The sequence below is a fragment of the Colletotrichum siamense genome (assembly GCF_013390195.1).
Source record: "Colletotrichum siamense strain Cg363 chromosome Unknown KSG_Cg363_contig07, whole genome shotgun sequence".
Lineage (NCBI taxonomy): Eukaryota > Fungi > Ascomycota > Sordariomycetes > Glomerellales > Glomerellaceae > Colletotrichum > Colletotrichum siamense.
In genome coordinates this window covers 3,199,244-3,224,003 of record NW_023501020.1, presented here as the reverse complement: position 1 = coordinate 3,224,003, position 24,760 = coordinate 3,199,244, and the positions used below count along the sequence as shown (strand labels likewise).

The following is a 24,760-nucleotide window of genomic DNA, read 5'->3' as shown; positions in this document are numbered from 1 at the left end:
TATGGCTAGGCAAGGTTTCATCAACTATATGCGATCAGGAGGCGGAAGACCATTCACAAAGTTGCCTGCCCCATCCACCATCATATCCAATTGACCCGTGGCCCCATAAGCAGACCAGCCGTTGGCGGAGCTAACCCTCGGGAATCGCGCTACCGCAGCCGTAGCCCAGCCGCCAGGCCCAAAGGCGGAGTTGTACCAAGCGGGATCCGTAGTTGGATCGGTCCATTGACGCACTCCCTGGGCGTTAAGAGGCCCATGTGCGTTGAGATATGCCGCTTCCGCCGTCGTGCAAAAGCTTGCCACAGTCGCCTCGATTTCGGCCAGGCTGTCCTCGACGAAGCGCGCGTATAAGGCGCGCAGCGAGGGGTTCCCGCCGGCGTTGTTGACGGGAGCTCCAGGCCACGCTTGCCAACCGCCGCGGACAGTGAACTGCCTGTCGAATTCCCAAAATACAAAGTCGATCCAGTTGGAGACGCGCATCCACTTGTTCCAGATGGCCTCAACTTTTGCGTATTTCTGCCCCGTCGCCGAACCGGGCGGCACAAACTTGAGATAGCTGAAGACGGCCATGGCATTCCGGAGCAGTCGCCGATCCTCTTCCAGGTCACTTGAAGGATTGAAGGAGGGTTTCTCGAAACCCATCCACGTCGCCTTCCCGCTGTTAATTTCCCACTGTACCAGAGCCAGGTTGGAATCAGTGCGCTCCTTGGTGAACTTGTTTTTCTGGGTCTCCGAACGGCCGAAGCCCAACGCCACGGTATTGTGTACCGTATCAACCGTGGGGTTTTGCGTGATGCCTAGATTTGTCTGGTCGAAGCTCAGGAAAAGGTTGCCGGGGCTTGCTCCTGGTAGCTGTGCGCCAATGAGGACATTGTCAACCCATTGCGGCTCGGCCATCGAGTAGGTGCCCACTGTCGTGCCTGACCCTCTGCCGAGCCACAGATAAAAGTCTCTCAGCATCTGCGGCTCGTATATGTGCTCCGTCTCGAATCCGATTGCTGAGTACTGCGCTTCCCAGGTGGGTTTATCCATCAAAGAAATGTCTGCGTTGCACTGAAGCCCGGGGTTGGTCGCCACGACGTATTTCAGGATGTACCGGCCTTTCCATGAGTCCTGAGCATCTCCGCATTGCGCATACGACCCGAAGTCGAGAAACACATCGCCGCCGCCGAAGTTCAGGATGACCTTCTTCTGGCCAATTTGCCTTGGGGCAAGCGATGATACGATGTCGTCGCTTGACGAGCGGCCAGAGATACTACCAGAGGCGCCAGGCACGCAGATCTCGTCGCTCAGCACAGGGCATGTGTAGGCCCTCTCCTCAAGGACAAACCCGTACCTCCTCTTGACGTACCGTGACCTAGAACCAGGGGTGCTCTCGCCACACGCTGGACAGGAACCAACGTTCGGAGCCTCTGCCGTCGACTCTGCTGGACAAATCAGTGATCCGACGAGATTGTCTCTCTTGACCAGCCTGGCCGTGCGTTTGCTCGGCTGCGTTTCCGTGAGCGACGAAGAGGCGGCGGCGCAGGTCTCGTCAAGGATGGGGAACTGTGCGAAAAGTATAAGCCTCATCGATGTCATGACAGGCTCCACAAGACTGGAACACAAAGGAACTTAGGGCAACGTACTGTTCCGGTGGACCAAATATCGTAGTGTCGGTTCAGGCTGAACCCGAACAAGGTGCTGGGAGGCAACGGGTCAGCATATGAGGTTTGGCGAGACGAGATCCGTGGTCTGGAGGATCACGAAGACACTTACGGCGCCGATACTTCAGCAAAGACCTCGACTCGGCCGTTGATGCCGTAGCAATAACCCCAAGCCGTGTTCGAGTTCGAACTAGCTGAGCCGTACAGGCTCACAACGCCGTTGACGCCAAAGTCGATCTGGTGATGAGGTTAGCAGGGGGGTTTCAGAGCTGCCACTCTCTTGTCAACAAATCTTCACTCACAGCAGCGTCGGGAATCGACTTGTCGTCGAATACGATGCCCAGCGTGACCTTGGGTGTCACCATCAAGCTCAGCTCGCCGCTGGCAGAGACGTCGTAGTAGAACTTGGGCCCCTCGAGCGGTTTCGTCGGGTCTGCCCTCTCCACACCGGCGGAGGCCAGCTTCTTGTCAGCCATGAGGACGTCATCAGCCCTGCCGTTTGCATCGGGGAACTGGTGGGTAAAGTCCCATTCCGCGAGCGTGAGGTCGACGCGGGCCTGACCATGCAGCGTCGCGGTGCCCTGCAGCTGACCGAGGACACGGAAGTTGGGTCCGATAGTCACAATGCCGGGTACGGTGAAGGTGGCGCCAAAGTTCTGCAGCCCAAAGAGCTCGACCTTGCCGGTGAGAAAGTGTAGGTTGACGAGCGCCTCCATGTTAAGGGACGCTTTGACGGAGCCGCTGTTCCGGAAGAGCACGTGGGACTCGTCGAAGCTGCTCAGGTCACCCATGTTTCCGATCAGCGTGACGAGAGCCGACGTTTCGATGTTGATATTCAAGTCGGCCCAGGCTTTGAAATAGCCCGTTGTGTCGACCCCTTTGATCTGGCAGGATATCGTCTCGTCGTACAGGTCCCAGCGGATCTGCTGGTTGACTCGGTGTCGCACCAGCTCGTACTCCTCGTCCACATTTCGGAGCCTATCTATCCAGTCCTTGATGGAGCCAGATTTGGAGAACCAGCGCGAATGCAGTTCGTGCAGCTTGTGCTCGGGCGTCGACCGCTTGTCGATGGACCACAAGTGGTACATGTACGTCTTATACGAGCCATCATGGTGGCGGTGGACTTCTTCCTCGATCTGTCGCTTCGATCTCCTGATCTTTGTCGGCGCCGCGGCGACGATGTCGGACCAGTACCCTGGATCGTCGCTGTAGTCGATGCGTATCAGGACATTAGATCCTCCAGCGCGCCTCCTCAGCGGGGAGAAGTCATAGTCAAAGGTGAGGTCGTACACCTGGGCGTCAGCCAGTTCCGGTCTCCTCTTAACCAGGCGGTGCGGCATCTTCTGGTTGCTGGACGGCGACAGGGAGACGGCCATGGCGTATCTTCCGGGGCCGCAGCCCTCGGGCATCTCGATCACCGTCTCCGCCACGCCTCGTCCTTTGTGGATGAGGCCGCAGTTGCTCGCCTTGGAATCGTCGGTACACACAGCTCGGACTGTTTGGCGCTTCTCGTGCAGTGCCCCCGCCTCGCAGTCGAAAAGCTCCCAGTGAGACCCATCCCGCTTGCTCAGAGACGTGAGCTCACTCTCGGGGCCCGACATGATGTACCAGCCGAAGGAGTTCTTGTCGGCGTTGGTGCTCTCTTCCGGGGTCGGATCAGCCCCGCCCATGGTTGGGTCTATCTTGACGTCCCATTTCTGCTTGTCCGTTGACGGTCCTGGCTTAGGAAACAGATTCTCTAGCGGGACTGGGAGGGTCTTGATCTGCCGTCTGAGCGCATTGGGGTCTGCGCAAAGCGTGCGTTGTTCCGTGACGAGGACAGCCTGGCTGATGCCCAGTCCGCTGGTCAATTCAACAGCGGTGCAGTCTGCGCCTCCACCGAGGTAGGACGAGGCGATGGCAGTCTTCCCCAGTGGGCATGTCTTAGCCGCTTCGCATGCCTTCTTGCCACCGTCCACGGTGCCGCCGACGCCAGACCACTGGAAGGAGGATGTTTCGACATCCTGGTCGCAACAGTAAGGCTTCCAGGAGTTGACGCCGGCGTCTCCCTGGCATGTGCCGTGGCCCGGGGCGCTTTTTGCGTATGTGACGAACTTGCGCCCTTGCGAGCATGTCTTGGATGATGTGGGAACACTGTTAGAGACGATGCTGACGCACTTGTCCTCCCAGGCGCACACGGATTCGCCCGTTTCTACGGCGTCACAGCAGAAGGTAGCCATGCCAAAGAAGCAGTAATTCTCTACCGCCTTTGAGTTGATGAACCACTTGTCGGAAGCAATGGCGACCTGGCCAGTTTTGCACCCGGGCGTGCAAGAGCCTCCGTCCAGCCGATTCCATCCACAGGTGTCGGGATTTGGCGTCTGGCCAAGAGGACAGCATAGCGACTTGAACACCTTTTCCCCCGTCCCTGCCTTGGTGTTACAGCGGTTGACAATAAGACCTTGCTTCCCGGCGGGGCAGCTCGGAACACTAACAGTCTGGCAGTCGGACCAGGAGCACTGGCTGATGTCCACGCCAGTGTAGTTGGACGAGTCGTCGTGGTTTGTACCGGTCGTCAAGGAGAGGCTTCCGAGACCTCCTGGATACAAGGTGGCGTTGAGAAGCCGGTGGTCGTTGTCGTCCAGATCGATGGACCATAATGCGAGACCGAGAAGACCCTTGCTCTTGGCGTACTTGACCTTTTCGATGATGGACTTGCGGTCTTCGTAAGACACCCACTGACCGTCACCGTAGCTGGGGCTTCAATGTTAGAAGTCTGCAACGGGAAAGAGAATCATGAAATCGATGGCAGGACATACCTGAGGTAGTTGACACCGGTCTTGTCGTCAATCTTGCCGTTGTCAATAGCAATGTTCTTTTGAATCTCGTCGTAAGACATGAACCCGGGCCGTCCGGTGCATTGCCCGGCTACGCCAAAGCCGGAAGCGGCGCAACCGATGGCGGAGCAGGCCTTGTCGGAGAGCGAATAGGTGCGGCCAAAGAAGGCGATACCAAGGTTTATCTGGTTGGTCGGGACCCCTGCGTTAGCCAGAAAGCTCAGCGCCGCGTCAATGGAGCTCTTATCTGACACTGGTCGAGTAGTGCTCTTGTCAGTACTCTCCAGATCGTAGGCCACGAGGTTGATCCAGCTTGCCGAAGCGGCCATTGAGGCGAGGTCGAAGCGCCGGAGGACGGTCGTATCAACAGGCAGCGTGAACGAGATTCCCCACGAAGAAGAGCCTGTGGATTGCGTGTCAAAGTATTCCCGCATCTCGCTCAGCAGCATGGCAAAGTTGGTCGCCTCGTCAGCGGACTGCGGCCACTGCCAGTCTATGTCGATACCATCGAAGCCAAAGTTCCGGAGGAAAGACACGAGGTTGTCCAGAAACTTGCGGCGGTTCTCATGGGTGCTGACCAGGTCACGGAAAATGCCCTGAGTATCCGACGCCCTTCGCGACCCGGTGGAGAAGTCATAGCCCCCAAGTGTCAACCAGACGTGCAGCCCGGTTGCCTCTCCCTTGAGCGCCGCTAGCTGTCTCATCTGGTCGTCCCCGGTGCTCGCGTCAGGAACGAGAACGAACGTGCCGGGATCGATCCAGGCAAACGCAACGTTGACGTGGCTGACCGAGTCCGTCTGCACAAAGCTCGCCGACCGCTGCGCACAACCACGTCGGGAGATGCTGTCAGCCTGGAAGTATCCGACTATCAAGTCCATCCCACCGGAGTTGCCGCCTTCAGACTCGTCGTCCTTGGAGGTGCACTCGGGAGACGGGCAGTAGCCGTGCGAACAGGTGAAGGCACAGAGGCCGTTATCATTCCCCAGGTTGGACTTCACGCCGCTGACCTTGACAACGGGGGGCGGCAGGTTCAGAGGTCCCTCCATGGTGCAGAAGCAGGAGAAGATGGGACAGAAACCATAACTGCATGCCCAACTGCAGATGCGGGCGAAGCTGCCGTGTCCGCCGCCCTTGATGCACGTGTTTGGGTTGAACGGCGATGTCTCGGGCACGTACTCGCGCTGCTTCTCTGTGGAACAGGCGGTCGAAGGACAGTAGCCCAGGTTGCAGGCAAATGTGCAAAGACCACCATAGTTTGCGTCGCCGTTGCCCGGGTAGCCCACCACACTGGTCGACTTGGGCTGGTCGAGGGCCTTCCCCATATTGGTGCAAATACAGGCGCTCGAGGGACAGTATCCGTACTTGCAAGTGAACTTGCATAGGTCGTTGAAGTTGCCCTCGCCCCAGCCTGCGATGCAGACTTGGTCAGACAAGTCGCGAGGAGGCTTTCCGGAGACAGACCCGCCGCTGGAGGCCGAGCCAACCCAAGGGTTCCAGTTGGTGACGCCGGAAGGACAGTCTCCCGAGATGCCCTGCGGGACCGAATAGTCGATGACGGTGCTGCCGCCCCTGATGATTTGAGCGTGCCATGCACCGCCAGTCCCCAAGACGGGGATGCTGGTGTGGTAAACGCCTACGCCGCCATCGGGCGTGTAGTCCCAGTCCTTGACGGAGTAGTCCCTGCCACCGAAAGAGACCCTGAGCTCGGCCTGGCTAGCCAAGAGGACGGAGAAGTAGATGCGGTCCGGCGTCAGGTCGCGTGCCCTGTACTCGAGCTGGAGCTGGGAGGCCGTGTTTCCGGTGGTGCCTCCGTCCGCGCAGGTGTCGCTCAGTGACGTCCTGAACCAGGTGACCATGCTCTCCTTCGTGAAAGAAGCCGTGCCTGTCTTGTATAGATCGATCAGGTAGGGCAAGTGTTCTCGCCAGCCGTCGTGCGGCATGTTCTTGACGTAGTTGTACGGGGCGTCTCCGACGTCAAACGCTTCATATTGGGTGTCATCAAGAGGTCCGATGTAGTGAGATTCGCCGTAATCGTTCCAGCTGATGATCTCCAGGAACTCGGGCTCGAAGTCCATGGATACCACCTGCTTCCAGCGCTCGTACCACAGATCGCCGCTCTTCCACAGCCAGTTCTTGCTATAGCCCGGCAAGTTGGTGAAGAACCAGGGGGAAACGGGCATCATATACGGCTTGCCCCCTAGGAGCTGGTTGTACGAGGCGTCGATATAGGTAGTCATGTTGCGCTGTCCGTAGGGCCACGCGGCCCAGTTGAAAAGGCCGTCGGCCACACCATCAGCGGCCCTCAGCGCCGGGCCCGCGCCCAACGAGGACCAGTCCGGTATGAAGAAGCAGTCCGTGTCTGCCTTGATACTATGCCAATCATCGGCATTGTCGGGACCCTCGAATGTCGAGACGAAGGGCTTCCCGTTGTACTGGAAATGAGCAGGGCTGGAGCTGTACTACTGGATGAGGGCTTTGACCTCGGCCATCGGCCAAGGGACGTCGCCACCGGCATAGTCGAAGGAAAAAAAGAGTTGGAAGCCCTTGGCGCTTGCGGCAGCGAAGGCGTTGGCGATCTGCTCGTCGTTATACTTCCAGCCGTGCGCAATGTTCAGAGCGAAGGCGTCCATGTGCGCTTGCTGCGCGAGAGCGATGTTGTCTTGCCACTTGGTAATGTCAAACGTTTCTGTGTTGCCAACCATGAAATGGGCAAAGACTGACTTGCTCTCAACGCCCCTGACAGCAAGAAGCGCCGCCAGGATGAGTGTTGTAAGGAAAAGCATCATGTGCTTGTGCCTGGGGTAGCCCAGATAATGAGTGTAAGTTATATGATGATAATGAAAATCAAATGAGTGACATTTCCGCACAATCAGTGTCAGCACGGGTGGGAACGAAGGACTGAACAAGGTAATAGGTAATAGAGCCAGGAAATTACAGAGAGAATGAAGGGAAAGGAAGGAGAGTGAGAATGAGGGAGAGGGACTGAAGTCAGCTCATGATATATCGCTCATTGCTACGTTGCACAAGCAAGTCTGCTTGAGTATATGCAAATGACCATTAAGACCGGAACATCTCGCCTGCATCTTAGGTGGATATCACAAAACATCAAGGTTGTTGGAACAAGGTTATATTCCAACTAAGTTGAGGTGTTTGGGCACCAGGATCAACCTTCAACGGTCTTGCAAAGCACTAATGCAATAGATTCCAAGCAGCCAGACATCGTTCCGGGACACCCAGAGAATCGACAAGCAATGGTGTCTGACTCGTAAAGAGTGAAGAAACCCCTGCACGTTTTCGGGAAAGGGTCATTTGTCCCCAGGACTCGGTCATTTTTGTCCGCCTGGAGCGCGAGACGACTGTGGGAACCAAGCAGTTTCTGTTGTGTTATGGAGAATCGACTGGCCGCGCTCTTTTGCCATACCTGAGCCGCTTACCATTTCCAGCATCCATCTCCCGGCCCCGCAGCCGAACGTCGAATTTTGAGACCATGTTGCAGGGGTCGCGAACTTATGAAGCGGGTACTTCTGGGATCCAAGTCTGGACTGTTCTAAATGGCAACTGCAGGTTTACTCTGCAGAGCAAGTCAACGGAGCGGCGGAGAGTATGAGCAAGAAAACTGATAATGCTTAAAGTCGAGGTGAAGCTGGAGGTGGTTGACGGTGGTTGAACCAAGCATTTTGAACGTTACGATGCCAACGTCTTGGAACATGTTCATTGACGGGACCAAAATCAACCCACCCCTGTCCGACTACAGCGAGAGTCAATGACAGTCCCACTATCAAAAGGTTAGCGCCAACAGTCCCTTGAACTGACCCCATCGTCTTCCATGTCTACTTACACTCTCACCAGCTTAGCGCCAACAATATCACACTTTCATTCCCAAGGCCCCCCTGCATGCGGAAGAGACTGTGGCCTGACATCGTATTCGTCGTCAAACACGCTCAGATGCGCAAATGACAAAGGCGGGGCTTGCTGCCTACGGAGAGTGGGATTCTTCAACTCACCTTGATCCACCTGTGTCTTTCTTCACTCGCGTTCTTCAACCTCCAAGCATCAGAACGAAAATCAGTTTCTCGCAATAGATGACAGAAAAGAAAAGATGAAGGCCATTCGAGTCTCCCTTTCAACGGCTGTCTGGGCGGTTGTTGGCTTCCGCCAGGTCCTGGCTGATGTCCGCATCCCGGCTATTCCCCAAGGCACGGAGGGTCTCACCGATACTTGCATCAGGGTTCTCAACCAAGCGCTCAACTGCGACGCCTCTCTGAACTGGGCGACTGAAACCAACAACTTCTACAGCAAGAGTACCATTGACTTGCTCTGCACGTCCGACTGCAGGGCGTCTCTCAATGGGTATATAGAACAGGTGAAGTCCGCCTGCGAGACAAGCCGTTACTCTGGCCCCAATGGCCTCAGCTACCACGCCGGCTATACCGCCCAGCTGGTGTGGGAGAGGTTCAACATACTCTGCACGTCCAATCCGTACGTCACCCACCATCACCCATGGCTCTGCTCGTCGAATCTGCGACTGACGCTGACAAACAAAACAGTGCCGGTGAAAACTGCAACCTGCTCCTGGGCAATCTGGCCGGCATCGACCCCGAGAACCAACAGCCGACAGCCGCGGGTGACCCGAGTCTGATGTGCAACGATTGCGCCCTGTCCGTTGTCAAGACCCAGGTCGAGATGCCCCTCGCGTCCAACGCCGACATCTCCAGCGCCCTCAGCTCGATCGCGTCGTCCTGCAAGACGACCGTAGCCGTCACCCCGCCCCCGGCCGCGAGCCCTCCCTGGGTCAAAGTCGGCACGGCTCCCATCGCAACCTCGACAGCGACGCCTGTGTGTGCCGGCAAGACGTACATTCTCCAGGACGGAGACACGTGCCAGTCCGTCGCGCAGAAGCAGCGCATCAACACCGCCCAGCTCCTGATGGCGAACAATCTCCTAGCCGGATGCTACAACTTCCCCACGGCCGCCGGCACCGCGCTGTGCATCCCCTCGGCGCTCACGTGCGACCCGTACGTCGTGAAGAGCGGCGACACCTGCACCACCATCGCCAACGTTGCCAAGGCCACGTGGGCTCAGATCGTGTCCTGGAACGCGGACCTGGGGAGATCATGCCAGAATGTGAGACGCTACGCCGGCAAGGTGGTCTGCATCTCGAACCCGGGAAGCACCCGGGCTGGGTCCGGCTCAGGCATCACCGCTTCCAAGACATCGACGGCGACATCCGCGATTGAGTAAGTGGTTTCCCGTTGATTCTTTTCGCTTTACCGCTTGTTTCTGCCTTTGGAGACAGGACGCAAGCAACCTCACCGGCCTCGATGCGAGTTGACTGACGTGTTGCTTTTTTGTCTATAGCACGGTGTTTACTCTCTCCATGAGACCGATCCCGATGGATAACGGCCACACAAACGTCATCATCACCGACATGTGGGCTGGGAATGATGAAGAGGAATTGTGAAGCGCTGGTCTCAGTGCAGAGGACTCGCGATGTTGTTGAGGTGATCAGCTTTGTGAGGGCAAAAAAAGATGTTTATAAGCTGGCAGAGCGAGTTGTGTGAGAGACCGCACTCTGTGGGGTGGTTTCTGCCTCAACCAGTGGCTAACCGAGAGAAAATGACATGATATCACGTCATCACTGAAAAGACTCGTGATTAAGGCAGAAGTGATGGATTGGTTGAACGACGAATGTTTCGGGACTATTACTTTCCCACAGCTCTAGGGTAGCTACATAGTCAGGACACCCATCCATCAAGATCATCGGGCGTACGAGGAAACCAGAATCGACTCAGGGATGAAATTAAAAGAAGGCTGCTATACCACGGTAAGCGACTGGATGTCGTTCTGTACCATTGATATTTTACTGCGATTTTAGCCCATTTCAAGGGAGTGGAGTCGAGTGAGCAAAAGTTCAACGGGTCGTCCTAGCCAATCGAGTGGGGTCGCACGCAGGCATGTGACTTTCCTTTCTGTTTCACTGCATTTCAAACCCCTCCGGAGGGATGAAGTCGAGTGGCTAAGACCCTGGAGACTGATCGCTGTGTGGCATGTAGAAGAGTCAAAGAAGGAGCTGAGATTCTGAAAAATTGTACATGGACGTGTGTGCACATGTTCAAATTTACATCAAACTTCTCAAAATATCATTGATTTGAACAATTCGCTAGGCAGCTGTGGTGTCCGTCTTCACGGTTCATATCAAGGAGTCAACCTAACTTATAAGGTCTCTGGAAGTCGAGTTGAAAGAGAAAATGTAGAGACATGCGACAAAACTGTTCAGCAAGCCCCTATCCGACAAATTAAGCTAGCTTTTCGTTGGTCGTGACGAAGCACGTTTTCTAGAGGAATCTGTCAATCGACTAGGCTTTCTGAAATGTGACGAACATGGCCTCTGCCAAGGTAAACGGCCTCTTGTCAAGATTGCATGTGGTGAGCAGATGAACGCATAAGCAGGCTGGCATGTGCATTCTCGGACTGAGCCGACTCCCACGTCAGCAGCCATCAGATCTGCAGCCTGGTGTTTACTATTTAGGTGCAGAGCAACTATAAAAGCATCCAGAAGGAGGAACTCCCTCCGTGGAAGCCATCTCTTGGTCATCAGCTAATGCACATGATCAATACCTGCGCCCGATCAATATTGACAACATCAAAAATTCTCTGTCTATGCGTGCGGACCTTTGGAGTTTCCGTCCGTGGAGCATGCTACTGACAGAAGTCGCGCAGGAGAAGCATGCTCCCCCGAGTTCCAGGCCAAGTTGATATAAATGCCCTGACAATTGCAACTGGATTGTAGTCTCAAAAGATCCCAGCATGACCGTTTCTGGCAAACAAATTACCCACACTTGAATCATGCGCCGAGTACTCTTCCTCGCATCCCTGGCGCTTCTCGCCGAGGCGCAAAAGGTGGGTGACCTCCAGCAAGAGATCCATCCCAAGCTCTCCTGGAAGCAATGTACCAGCTCCGCCTGCGACACAGTCCAAGGCGAAATCACCATCGACGCAGAATACCGCTGGATCCACGTCGTCGACGACTGGCACAGCTGCTTCGAGCGCCAGGAGTGGCAGACGGACTACTGCAACTCGACGCAATCATGCACCGAGCGCTGCGCCGTTGACGGTGCCTACTACCCCGGCTACGGCATCGCCACCAACGGCGACTCCCTCTCCCAGCAGTACGAGACGCCAATCGATTTCAGCAAGAGTCGAAACTCTAGGGTGTTCCTTATGGAGGAGGGCGGGGATAAGTATCAGACGTTCTCGTTGCTTGGGAACGAGCTTGCTTTTGATGTTGACTTGGGAACGGTGCCATGCGGATTGAATGGGGCGTTGACGTTTTTGGCCATGGAAGCTGATGGTGGATTGGCGAGGTATGAGGGGAATGAGGCGGGAGCGAGGTATGGGACGGGGTATTGTGATGCGTCGTGTACGAGATCGTTGAGGTTTGTCGGTGGCGAGGTGAGTCATCCTGGTCTTCGGGAGTGAAAATCATGGGTAACATTGACGTGTCCCCAGGCCAACTTCGACGGTTGGCGTCCGTCCGCTTGGGATGCCCTTCGAGGCGAGGGCAACCGCGGCGCATGCTGTCCCGAGTTTGATGTCTGGTAAGAGGCCTTGATTCGTGGTATGGCATGGCTCATCGTCGTAGGAACTCCAACTCCAGAGCTTTCCAGACGTCGTCCAAGATATGCAGCCGCATAAACTCCTATGCCATTTGCGAAAACGGAGCTTGTGGCGAGGACCGCCTGCGGCAGTGCGACAGTGATGGCTGCGACTATAACCCATACAGGCTTGGTGTCACGGACTTTTACGGCATTGGAGGGGATGTGGATACATCGAAGAAGTTCACGTATGAATACTTAGTGCCCTTTTCTGACTGAGAAGTATGTCTAAGCTGATGTTTCTTCAGAGTCGTCACTCGGTTCGCAGAGGACAAGATCACCAAGTTCTTCATCCAGGACGGCAAGAGAATCGATGCTCCATCCCCGGCTCTGCCGAAATTTCCTGATGTCAATGGATTGAGTAAGGACTATTGCCGGATCAAGACAGTGGAGTTTAGTGAACCGGATATCTTTGAGGCTCTCGGAGGCGTGGCCCGCCAGAACGACATCCTACGCCGGCCTATGGTGATGGCGCTGTCCATCCAGGATGATGTACGAAGCCTTCTTCTGTCTTTCTAAGATTTGAGAAACTCAACTGATGTGGCATCGCCCAGTACTATGCTTGGAACCTTTGGCTCGATTCCACCTACCCCGTCAACACAGGCAATTATCCTGGCGTTACTCGGGGTCCTTGTCCGTGGCAGGAGAATGACCCGAATGACTTGGACGTGCAGTGGGGTTGGTCCAAAGCGTAAGAATCGTTCGTACCTACTGGAGGACCTGACTAATCCCGGTGTAGCAAGATCGCGTGGTCCAATATCCGCTTCGGGCCTATTGGATCTACTATCAATATCTAATGATGTACGATGGGATGGAAACCTTCTCCATGACGATAGAATCCGCAGAACGACACGTGGGTATGATTAACGCTGCCGTCGCCGAGTTCACATGCATTTTAACACAGTCATCATCTCGAACAACCATCATTTAGACCTAGACAGTCTTTACCTCAACTCCTTCGCATCAACCCAGTTCCCATGCAGCCCCGCTCTCAGCCTCATAGGCACTTTAACCACTGCCGCCGCCTCCGTGAACTTCCGCGTATCAATAACGTGCAACTCACTAGACATGGTCTTGTAATTATTGACCAGCACCACCAGAAACCCGTCTCCCTCAGCCGCATCCTCCCCTCTCGGCACAAACACCGGCTCCTGAACCATGTGCGTGGATCCAGGGTAGTACACGTCCAGCTTCCCCGTCTCGTGGTCCAAGTGGCCCAGCGCGTTGTACAGCGGGTGTCCGCCGCCCAGCACGGGCATGATGGCCGCAAAGTCGGTCCCCAGCGACGGGTCCATCATGTCGAACCAGCTGTGCCGGTGCGCCTTGGTCGCGAAGCGGTCGTCGATGCGCGGAAACTCCATGTCGTGCTTGAGGATCACCGTCGGCTTCGGCAGGTCGAGCGAGTGCTCCGTGGCCGTGGGGTCGAACTCGAAGCGCACGTACTCGGCGTGGATGTCGTGCGGGTTCGGCGCGTTGCCCTCGGCGTCGGGCCACCAGAAGAAGACGTTCTTGTCGGTGAGCGGGAGGTCGAAGACGATTTTGCCGGCGGGGGTTTCGTAGGCGTTTGTGGTGTGGCCTGGGAAGGCGTTTGGTGCGCGGAACCACTGGATAGTTGTAAGTCGGTTCGTTAAATGGCGGTATAGGAGTGATGCGTGTTTACCTTGACATCGCTGCCTTTGGCTCCGCGGCGGGGCAGGACGCCGATGTAGATGGGGACGTTCGAGTCCCATTGCCAGTGCTCTCCTCCGGCTTTTAGTCTCTCGATGTCGCATATCTGAGGTATCATAGGAAATAGGACCTGCGAACATCATTAGCAAAGTCGTGAGGACCCAATTAATTTCGACATACCCAGTTATCCGTCACCGCAAAGTCATGAATCATCCCAACCACCGGCGCTATCAGCCACACAGTCTGGTTGAACTTCCCATCTGCGTCAATACTGAAGTAACACACATCGGGCGTTCCGTCACCCTTGGCCTCATACCCAAAGCACACGAGCTCGCCCGTGACAGGGTCCAGCTTGGGGTGTGCAGTGAAGGTCAGGCTGGGCAGCTGGCCGTCAAAGTCGCACGGGCCTTTGGTCTCGAGGGTGACGGGGTCCATGAGATAGGGTGCGGCGTCCTCTTTGATGGCGAGGAGAGATTTGTTGAAGTAGTAGATGTTGGTATTGGCCGTTGTGCGGACTTTGAACTCTACTGCGTCGGTGTATTTGTTGCGGTATTTTCCTATAAGCAGTTGGTGTCAGTGATATTCAGGCTATATTAGTGAAAATGCAATCAGGCGAGGAGTTGATAATTACCTGCCAGCGCTCGATTTGCTTCTCGTTCTCGAACGAATTTCTCCGTCCTGACGTATTTTTGCTGGAAATCAACGTTGCCGTTGTGGAAGCTGAAAGCTGACACATTTCCGTCGCCATTAAACCACTACACAAAATAAAATCACAGGTTAGCAACAATACCATCCAGTTAAAATTGAAAGCATTTTTTCATCGTTCAATCAAGCTTACAGGATCATTATCAATGAAGGGGGGAAATTGCGGATCCGGCATGACGCGGTAGAAAGTGCCGTCCAGCTCGGTTGGCACAGTCCCGGCAATCTCGAGGTTGCGGACCTCGCCCTCGAACCGGCACGGCTTCATGAAGCCCGAGAACTGGGGCCGGTCGGGGAAGGATTTGGAGGGTGGGGCCGTGGCAGCCGCCAATGAAGCACGGAAGTGGCCGGCCATGTTTTTTTTTTTTCTTCTGATGTGAGCGGAAATCGGTGCTGCAGCGATACGAAATTGGCAGCTATCGCAACGCAACGTAACGAGAGCGAGAGCGGAAAAGCGACGAGGTGTGGGTGGGAAAGACTGGAAGGTGTCCAAAGCTCCTTATCAACATCCGGGGGGTGGTCGGTTTCTTTGCCTTTGCCTTCGTCTCGAGGGAGGTGGTTTTTTAGGTTTGATTCCGTGGAGGAGAGAAAGTCTAGCTTTTTAAAGTATTCGCCGCCCGTTTGAGTCGTTGTTCTCACAGTCCGGGGTACGGGCATTTTTCTGGGCGAAGGCACCGCCGCGGGTACTCCCCGCGTTGCATGCTGTGGTGGACATGCCGGGACCCCACACTCCCCGCCGGCGGCGGCTAGCCCCGCGAAGAAAACATGGTGCCAAGCTACATCGGTCAGGACTTGCGATTTTCTTGCCCGCGTATGACGGCTCCCACCAAATTTTGGATTATGGATGACGGGATTCGGCAGAGTCTAACGGCAACTCTGCCTGTCTCTTTCCCTCTGCACATGCTTTTTTCGCCATCTCATTGCATTGAGTGATCTGCGTCGCTGAGACCACCGGATCGTCCCATGATTCAAGCTGTCGGGGACCGACACCGACCCGAGCTAACTACGAGAGACTCGGCTGTGCTGAGAATGGAGCTACAGACGTGAGGTCGGCGGTGATGCCCAGACTTGCTTGACCATTGAGTGAGATACCATTGGTTCATCTGGGTGAACGGTGACCGGGGCCGATTCCTATCTCCCCGGCCCGGCCGTGTAAGTCCGCGGGACCCACATCTGTCAGCGGCCCGGCGGACATCTACGGCCGTGCAAGGCCGATGGCAGTGATATAAAAATCGGGACCAAGCACCAGGCTACATTGTGCTTCTCTTTCATATTCTCTAATTGGATCATCTGCGACTTTTTGACGGCGGCAGCTTTGTGACAGGATTAAGGAACACACTATGGTCTGTACTTGACGTGTGGGATGTTCGGCAGGCAGTCCGTCAGAAATACCTGCCTTTTTGAACTGTGTCACGATCGTGACTGATCTGGTCGCAGAGCTGAGATAATGGTACTGACGTACTACCTGATGCTAACATATGTGAGATCGCACTGTGATCAAGTGTCACTTTGCGTTACCAACGTCCTAACCGCACCTTACGGTGGACCATGCAAGGCCATGGGACTGAGAGCAGCTCATCAATTACAAGATCGGTTCCGAAAGTATTTGTGAATAAAACGTGCTGCAGTCATCATCATGATCTGACACAGTGACTTGGAAAGAGAAGAGATGGAGAAGAGAAAGCAAATCCCAACAAGGATTTTTAACAATGCCAATTAATTGCTATTATAATTGCATATGAAAACGTTGTGACGGCAAAACAAGATGCTAAAGCCTTCTAATACTAAATGACCATTGATTAAGTCAATCTAGAACACCGAATACATGGTACGCGTACATTCCATGTGTAACGCTGCTCGTATCACACGATCTGAGGAAAATATCTCAGCTACAAGAGACAAACACATCCTTCAACCAACACAACACCAAGGCCAAAACCTCGCTGAAAATACCCACACAAAGATGACGAACACCATCCTCTCTATTCGTACGATCAGAGCCCACCTGTGGAGGTCCCCCAAGAGACAGAGAAACTCTGACATCCACAGCCCACCCCTTTCTTCTGCCCATCCTCATCAACCCTAACCCCCAGCCGAGAAACGCCAAAACGCCAGACATCCAGGAACAACTTCGCAAAAGCCCCATAGAAAGCTTAACCCGACAAGCTTCAAATGTGTGCCCGTCTTACGCCCTCTCTGCGTTAACGCCACCAACCACGTAACCACATCCAGCACATCCTCATTTCCCCGCCCCCGGGCCAGGCTTCGTATTTGGGATAGGCGTGACGGGGGCAAGGAGAATACAACCTTACACACTTTTTTCTTAGTCTAGTGTAGCTTTTTGGTCTCGGGTACCTGATGGCACCATCAACCGAACGATCTAACATCGGACCAACCCCATTTCTCACTATCCATCCCGGCACAACACGTCTGCCTATTCGTACCTATCCAGGCCGTCACCGAGAGAGACAGAGAACACGCGCGGGCGCGGGCGCGCGTATGAACCCACATCACGACCACCACCCCGGCCCCTTCATTTTACTGTACCACACTCTTGGGTTTTGGTTTGCCAGAAACGCCACGGATAGACAAGCACACAAGCCACATTGGAAACCCAGCTCCAGCTAGCGCATCTCCCGTTCGGCAAACCACGCTGCAAAGCTCCACCCCGAGGGAAGAAAAAAGGTCCCCCAGCTCCAGTATCCCCCACATTCCGACCCAGTTCCTCGTCATCCTCCCTTTCCCCATCGAGTATTCCCGTCTGGTCAGTGGGCTGGCTCGCTTTCCTTTTTTTTCTCTTTTAATATCGAGGAAAGGGTAGATAACATATGATCGACACAGAAACCGCGTGGCATTTTGTATTTTTTTTTGTCCCTTCGGACAAGTTTGCGAACCCGAGGTCCAGAATTATCCCGACTGGGGCGGCTCTTCTCTGTAATATGTTTCGGATCCGAGTATAACACGTGACGCAGATCGAGATATCCGCGCGGGAATTCAATACCATCGGCGCCTGCGTTCCTTTCCGCTTTCCCTGCCGTGCAAAATTGCCGCTGGCCGTAAACCACCACCGTGGCTTCCACCGCAAGCTTCACGCTTGGCTGTTCATCTCCCAGATCATGCCAATAAAGCCACCCACCACTAGTTCAACACTTTAAACCAAACCTTCTCAAGGTGATGGATAGTTAAAGCAACAGGAACGAACACCTAACCTCCTGTGAAATCTATCCGAACCACAACCTCAGACACACAACCTCCCCTCGATACCCCACACACACACTCTCTCTTACATGGCAGCATACAATGTGCATATGCAGCTTCTGCACTGCCGGATTGCCAAGCCGCCATCCGGCGCCGACTTTCCATCAATCTTTGTCGCATTTTGGGCTGTTCCCTCTGCCTTACTGGCCTTCGTACCTCCGCCGGCGAACGGCGGCGGCGGCTGTCCTCCCCCCTTCCTTGCCCGCCCTGCTGACTACATCCTGACCGAAGAAACATCGCCCTCACCCCCAATTCCCGCCTTTCATCTCCTAGCCCTGCGCCCATCGAAAACCTCCCTCCATCCCTCCCACAACACGTGCCTCCGCCAAGGCCACCTGCTCGCGACATGAAATGATGCTCACCGAGCTTGCGCAATCCCATCAATCAACCTGCCCCCAATCTCAAAGGCCAAGACCTAACCACCTAGCCTCCTGTCTACCAACGTTGTGCACCATTCATTACCTTGCCGCACATCTCCCATCGTAACACGTAGGGCCGTCACAGCCAAGACCCCCTCCCCTCCACCCGGCCAAGCCCGGCCGTTCCTCACCTCCTGCACGGCACGCAGCAAAAAAAAGACCACCAAAACCGTCGCAGCTATTTGAGAAACCAAGAAGATCCCTAAACCAGGGGATGGGGGGGGGGGGGGGGGCCACCCGCGCCAAGCGAGCCAACAGCAGCAGCCGGCCAAGACATCCTAATCCCAAGAATAAACGGGCAAAGGCGGCCACGGTCCACGGAGCCCCAAACATTGGATGAAAACAAGAATTAATCGGGGCGCCTATCCGTCGCCTTCTGGGCTTCAAACCCGTCTTGGCTCGTTTTGCGCGCTGACTAACGAAACATGGAATCCACACTCGCCCCCTCCCCGACGCAGCACAGCTGGAGCGGAGATCGTCAGCACGTCAAGCGGTTTGCTCACCGACAGATTGACTCAATCATCACCAGATAGTGCAGTGCAATGATGTAACAGTTGATAACGTTAAGTTGATTTTTGATTTTGCTTCTAATCCTGCGGATATGGCTTGTTCAAGCTCGCGATCCGAAGCCTCCCATCTTCTCGCCCGTCTCAATGGAGCAGGCGGAGAATACAAAGAATCTTTTTTAAACTTCTTCGACTCATCAACTCCATTCGGCCAGATACAAAGTCCATCTGGTGCCCATCGTCGCTCATGCAAAAGATTCGAAGATGCAAGACAAGCCAGCACACATGTAGCTCCCTGAACGCCCCCCTAGGAGGAGCTCGGCGTCGTTGTTTGGGCGAGCCAGTACTGTCCGCGGCTCCAACCCCCGATCGCCGGCTCTCTCGCCTTCCCTCTGACCCCGTGACGCGCGGGGTTGGTTGTATATAAAATGACCAGGCAAGCCCTGCCTTTCCCATGGTTGCGCCTTGTGCCGCCAGCTTCCAGCGAATATCCAAGTGGATTTTTGAACAAAGAAAAAAAGAAGTGAAACAAGTAAATGATTTGGTAGTAGATACAGTCCGTACTCCGAACCCGAGAGACCCAGGGGGTATCGATAGGTTGAAAGTGACAGTGGAGGTTCGACGGAGGCGTTGTGGTTTGTTACGTAGGCACGGAGCGCCGGTCTATAATGCGTTTTTTTCGATGTATCGAATTTAGGTAGATTAGACATAGAAAATATTATCATTGTCCTGATTGTTGGTAATGCACAGTCGTGCAACGCGCCGCTCACCATCGTGGGTGAACGGCGGACGACCATGAGGCCGAGAGGTGAAGGACCAGGCACCCGCTGGGTATCTTGAAAAAAGTAGCGGATATTGCCAGGTCACAGAAGAATTGGCCTCAGGTCGGCGAGACGTTGGTCGGGTTCAGCCGCCAGTAGATCAGGTAGTCCTCGCAGACAGTAGAGCTGACACTTCAGTGGTGTTGGTTCGGGTTGTGCGGGGGGAACTGGTTATTCCTCGCGCGGGCTTGGGCCGCGAGGTACTCGGCGGATCCAGTCGTCTGGCGACCAGGTTGCTCAGCGGGAAGCTTGGTGTCCTCGCGCCTCTGCTGAGGCTGCGCGACAGGGACATTGGTTGAAGGGCTGGGCATGCCAGGAACGAGGTCGGTAACGGCCTGGGCGATGGACTTGATGACGTATCCACGGAGCTCGCGATCTTCCCTGCTGTCCTCCTTCTCGAGTCTGAATCGCTCATCCTTGCCCATGTTCTGGCGGCGGATATTCCTGATCTCTTGCAGGATGTAAAGAAGGACCTCCTCGGGGCACCTGTTCCTCTCAGAGGCGTGTTCGGTCTTGCGGACGTAGCGTCTGGTAACATCGGTGGCACCGTCGATTGAAAAGGCGATGCAGTAGGACATCTTCTTGCCCCATCCGTCGGTGTAGAGTCTCGGGTTGTCCCAGGCTTCCTCGCAGGCGTCGACGTGAACCCATCGCTTCTGGTGCTCCGAGTAGACCTCGGTCCAGACGTGATCCTCGGCGTTCCATACCCAGCGGACTCTGCCTCCGACGGCACGGCAGAGCATGCTAAAGCAGTTGGCCCACTCGCCGACACGGCCGCGGCGGGTCTGCAGTAACCTCCACACATCACCGTACCTCGGGAAGCGTTCGTAAGCACCGCATTCGCCAGCAGAGCAGCGGTAGAGTTCGACTCGGAGTGCGCCGCAGGCACTCTCATCGGGGGTCGGCGCAGTCATGCCTTGGGCGATAGTAGGCGACATGCAGACGGGGCAAGGGGGGTTGTTGACCCATGTGAAGAATGATCGCTTGAACCATCTGGCGGGGAATTAGAACAGAACGGATGGATCCGTGTGAATCAACTTACCTCAGCAGTGCCCGGATAACGCAGTCTTGGTAACCCCAGGTAGCCTTACGTCCATCACCCATACTCATGGCCTCGGCCTGCATTACTTGGCACTCCTCCTCGGCTTCACCGTAAATCCGATCGAGCGGTATGCACTGCAGGGCCTCATCCAACAAACCGGGGTTCTCGTACTTGGTAGGGGTCAGAGACAGGCTGATGAGGAGGTTGCGGAATTTTTGGGAGTCGCGGTCGCCAGCGGCGGGAGGAGTAGGGACGATAGGGAGATGGCGGATGGAAGAGTAAGCAGGTGGTGTTGGTGTCATGGATCCAGTGTTGCTGTGGGAAGTTGAGGGTCTGCCGGGAGAAGCGAGACCTCGGAGGTTGGCGCTGCTCGCAGATTCTCTAGGCTGGGGAGTGCCTTGACGAGAAGAGCGGAAGTCGTTCATTCGCTTGTCGCGGAGGAGAGACTCGAACTTTACCCTCAAATCCCGAGCCCACTCCTCGCCGTAGTCCTCGCCGTTGCCGTTGGGCGGGCCAGGCGGGTATCCGTTTCCAGCCATTTTGAAGTTGTTGTCGGTGGTAGGTAAAAGTCAATGTCGAGAGTGTCGAAGGGAGGGTTGGATGGAGGAGAGTCTTCGACAGAACTCTCCCAAAAGGTCGTCAAAGACGAATTGGGTGGTGTCAGATCAGGGCGGCGAGTGAGTTGGCTAAAAGAGTGGATGTGGTGGGAATCGCCGGCGAAGAGACCACGGTCGTCGTCGTCAGCGCAGGTTGTCGTGTGAATGATTCGTAACGTCGTCGGAGTCGAGTGCCACTGTCAAGCTGGAACTGTTCCCTTTTGCTGTGGTGTTTGGTTTCCCTCCTTCTTGAGTCCGAGTGTGGTGCTAGTTCGTTGCGTCCCGGCTCGGCAGCGTTCGAGAGTAGTCCTAGCCCAGAAATTGGCGACTTTTGATCGGTCGGTCGGAGAGGCGATGGCCGTCTTTTGTCTGGCTGGCGGGCACCGGAGTCGAAGTCGAAGTCGAAGCGATCGTGGCCGGTCTCGCGAGAGGTGATCTCGAAGAACAGGATCGGGTGCTTGTCGTTCGGTAGAAATCGAAATCGGGTTTTCGTAGGGCGACGAAGTGCGGTGTTGAGAGGAAGGGATGAGATGGGGGGATGGGGGTGTTGAAAGGGTTGGTAGCGGGCGGAGAGGAGGGTGCAATTGGGGGGAGTGAGAGTGGATAACGGGCCAGGGCCCAGGGGGGACTGAGTAAAGAGCGTACGCAGCAGTTGACGGGAGACTCTAATTGGTACTGCCACAGCGTGACTGCGCTGCGTGCTGCGTATGCGTAAGTGCGAGCAAAAGTGAGCGAGAGGGGGGGGCGGACGGAGTCGTGGACATGGGGGAAGGACGACGACGACACTGAAAGCCTCGACGGGAGAGATGGTGGACGGGGGGGAGGGGGGTGGGAGGGCCAGCGGGAGGAGTGCGAAGCGTAAGGTCGCATACGCACGCTGCTCTCTGGCTGGCTCCTCATGGGCGGTTTACGCGTAAGCTGTGTGGCACCGGCCAATGACAGACGCCAGACTGATGGTGAGTGGGGTCCGCTCAATCCGCCCCGGCACGTACCACGACCCGAGTGCCCCCCCAAGTAGAGGCAAGCGTGCCGGGGAAGGAGGTATCTGCGTACAGGTACTTGCCCCCAGCACCCGTGCCTTCCCTGCAACTTTTGGAGGTGCCCGTAGGGAAGGAGCAGCGCCTTCCATTCTGACTGAGGAGACGACTGCCTGCCAACTCGAGATGTGGTGGACAGCGGGCAACGACACAGAGTCAGACACACGCAGCAGAAAGAAAGCCCACGATCTGCCTCCCGAGGTGGTGAATATCCAGACAGAAGACAGCCAAATTGGACAGGGTCACGAAGAGCAACCCACGTCGAAAATCCACCGTCCACCACAGCCCGCAGTCCACTTCTCGCAGGGCTGGCTGGTGATGCCGGGCATCAGAGTGTACTGCGTAGTACATACGAAGTTCAGTTCGCAGGCATGTATTCCATCCCATCCCATCCCATCCCGAGCAAACCAACCGACGGACGGCTTACGGATGCGCCAAGTGACGAATACTCTTATCGATAAATCCCGTCGCCTCCCACTTACCAGACGCGCCAGGCCGAGAAGAGACGTTTGGAGGGGCCCCAGGTAATGAGGCAGTCTTTTTTTCTTGCGCAGCCGCCCACAGGAGCAACGCAATCTTGGCAGAGCCCAGGCAACGGCAACGCAATCCTCCCGGTGACGAGGCCGGGACGGACACTACCTTACGGATACACTCTGAGGTGTTTCTGCTCCAGACTCCAGTGCTCCTCCTGCTGAGCTGATTGTATTGTCGCCGACTCGCCGCCGCCGGAGGAGATCCGCGCAACGCAGACGCAAGACGCAGGCAGCATGTACGTACGGATGCTGAATCGAAATGAGATTGCGACTCTGTCTTCCCCATACAAGACGAATCACTTGCGAGACCGAACGAGGCTGAGAATTGCGACGACGATGGCAATATCGAGTCCTGTCTTGGCATCGTGTCTTTGTCGTGATGGATGATCAGCTGTTCTGTTCCAGGAACGGGTTGTGGGCAGTTTGATGAGGACGCATTCTCATGATGAGCAGCAGCAGTGCCAGCAACAAACATCACCAACACCAGCAAACAAGCACCATCACCAACAACACCAGCACCACCAAACATCTTCAACACTGTACCTACTCTGTGTTCAGTGCACCCACGCCATATGGGAGCAGCAGCAGCAGCATGTACCGGTACCTCGACCATGTACCTAATTAAAGGCGCTGTCACTGGCCAGAGCAAGATCCCCCCCCTCCTCCCTTCACACACTTTTCCCGCTGGAGTCGCCGTGTGTATGGAAAATAAGGGCGATGACGAGGCGTGGCTGAGGCCTATTTCGTCTATTTCCAGCGGCAGCCAGCGGCAGCCCAGGCCACCTGCAGCGGTTTTAGCCTTTTGGATTGGCTCCATCCGTCCCAGATCTGTGGCTCAGCTGGCCCTGGCGCCTCACCTCAGCCCTCACCTGTCCTCCCTCCCGCTGCCTCCCTGGTCTAAGGCACATCCCAACATAGTATCGTCCCGTACGAACTGAGCGCGGGAGACGGTGCTGGTGTGCTGGGTGCTGGGCGTGCTGGGTGTGCTGGGGGAGCTTCCCATCCATTCTGTAACTGGGTCGAGAACCTTGGGGAGGGAAGAGGCCTACGGATGAGCCCAGCTCCGGCACCAGGCGCCTGCCGGCCGTGACCGATTACGACAGCACCGGCTGCCACTGTCCGTTTTGCAGTGCAGCAGTTGTCATGCAGCAGCAGCAGCAGCTCCTTCCTGCTGCTGTTGATGTTGCTGCTGCCGCACCTCTTGGCATTGCTGCTCCTGCTCCTGCTCTGGCTGTCTTTGTTTCGTAGCAGCTGCCCTTTCCCATCTTTTGCATTTGTGGCAACATCAAGCGAGGCAGAAACAGAAACAGCAGCAGCAGCGACAGACACCTGACACTAACAATTTCTCTCTACGCAGTACGTACGGTACCAGAGGCAGACAGACGATGGGTTTCTTCCATTTCCGCCCTAGCCTCCCTCCTGAGGCTCAGGCTCCTTTTCGCCGCTGCACATCATTGCCGTTTATCCCAGCATTCCCGTCCGCAATCTGCGCAAATACGCAACCACAACCATCCCAACCGCGGTGCCCACGGCACCTTTGTCCGCTCCGCCAACGAGCCCCATCAGATCAAGCCACAGCTGGCTTTCCCGCTGTGCCTCTTGTGCCTCTTTCGCACCCTCACGGACCACACGGCCTCTCGAGATCGTCGAGTGTCAGCAGCTATGCGTACGGCGACGGTACCTATCGCTAGAACGGATGCTTGTGGCCAGCACGACATCGCAAGCGCAAGCGCCCACGAGGATCGCCGTGTGAGACCAACCGCTCATCAAACTAGCAGCCACTCCAGATCCCCTCCAAAAACGGTCCAAAATGCTTCTCTTAGCATTCCGTGATAAGGGACGTTTTGCTCCTTCTGCCCCCTTAGTGGCTGTCGCTGCGACTGCACCTCTTCCAATACCACCACCACCACACCACCTCGCTTCTTTCGCGTCTCGTCGGCCTTTGGACCCCTAAAACTCTGTCCCTGGTCTAACAACTCCTGCGCAATCTTGGGACTCTCTGCTGCCCTGCATTCGCCTGTGGCTAGTGTCCTCCGGAAACCGCTAGGCCGCCAGCTCCGG

General features: G+C 55.8%; 5 protein-coding genes across 5 annotated transcripts; 2 read left to right on the top strand and 3 right to left on the bottom strand.

Annotated features, from left to right (window-relative positions):
• Positions 1–24: 24 nt before the first annotated feature.
• On the bottom strand, positions 25–7,245 carry Mutanase-7 (Mutanase; the record flags this gene model as incomplete). Its single annotated transcript, XM_036643020.1, has 6 exons — positions 25–1,548; positions 1,629–1,683; positions 1,759–1,883; positions 1,949–4,379; positions 4,445–6,894; positions 6,943–7,245. The coding sequence occupies 6 exons, from the start codon at positions 7,243–7,245 to the stop codon at positions 25–27; spliced, it is 6,888 nt and encodes a 2,295-aa protein (XP_036491406.1).
• Positions 7,246–8,561: 1,316 nt separating this feature from the next.
• On the top strand, positions 8,562–9,923 carry CGCS363_v011170 (uncharacterized protein; the record flags this gene model as incomplete). The annotated part of the gene is made up of 3 exons (XM_036643019.1): positions 8,562–8,941; positions 9,010–9,699; positions 9,821–9,923. 3 exons carry the CDS (start codon positions 8,562–8,564, stop codon positions 9,921–9,923), a joined length of 1,173 nt encoding a protein of 390 aa, XP_036491395.1.
• Positions 9,924–11,308: 1,385 nt separating this feature from the next.
• CBH-1-0 (Exoglucanase 1) lies at positions 11,309–12,914 on the top strand (the record flags this gene model as incomplete). Its single annotated transcript, XM_036643018.1, has 6 exons — positions 11,309–11,914; positions 11,972–12,060; positions 12,105–12,305; positions 12,366–12,609; positions 12,672–12,808; positions 12,857–12,914. 6 exons carry the CDS (start codon positions 11,309–11,311, stop codon positions 12,912–12,914), a joined length of 1,335 nt encoding a protein of 444 aa, XP_036492373.1.
• A 147-nt stretch (positions 12,915–13,061) lies between these two features.
• Positions 13,062–14,842, bottom strand: lsdB (Lignostilbene-alpha,beta-dioxygenase isozyme III; the record flags this gene model as incomplete). The annotated part of the gene is made up of 5 exons (XM_036643017.1): positions 13,062–13,721; positions 13,778–13,915; positions 13,966–14,342; positions 14,417–14,540; positions 14,624–14,842. 5 exons carry the CDS (start codon positions 14,840–14,842, stop codon positions 13,062–13,064), a joined length of 1,518 nt encoding a protein of 505 aa, XP_036492374.1.
• A 4,783-nt stretch (positions 14,843–19,625) lies between these two features.
• Positions 19,626–21,072, bottom strand: PNG1 (the record flags this gene model as incomplete). The annotated part of the gene is made up of 2 exons (XM_036643016.1): positions 19,626–20,484; positions 20,534–21,072. The coding sequence occupies 2 exons, from the start codon at positions 21,070–21,072 to the stop codon at positions 19,626–19,628; spliced, it is 1,398 nt and encodes a 465-aa protein (XP_036492365.1).
• Positions 21,073–24,760: the final 3,688 nt, after the last annotated feature.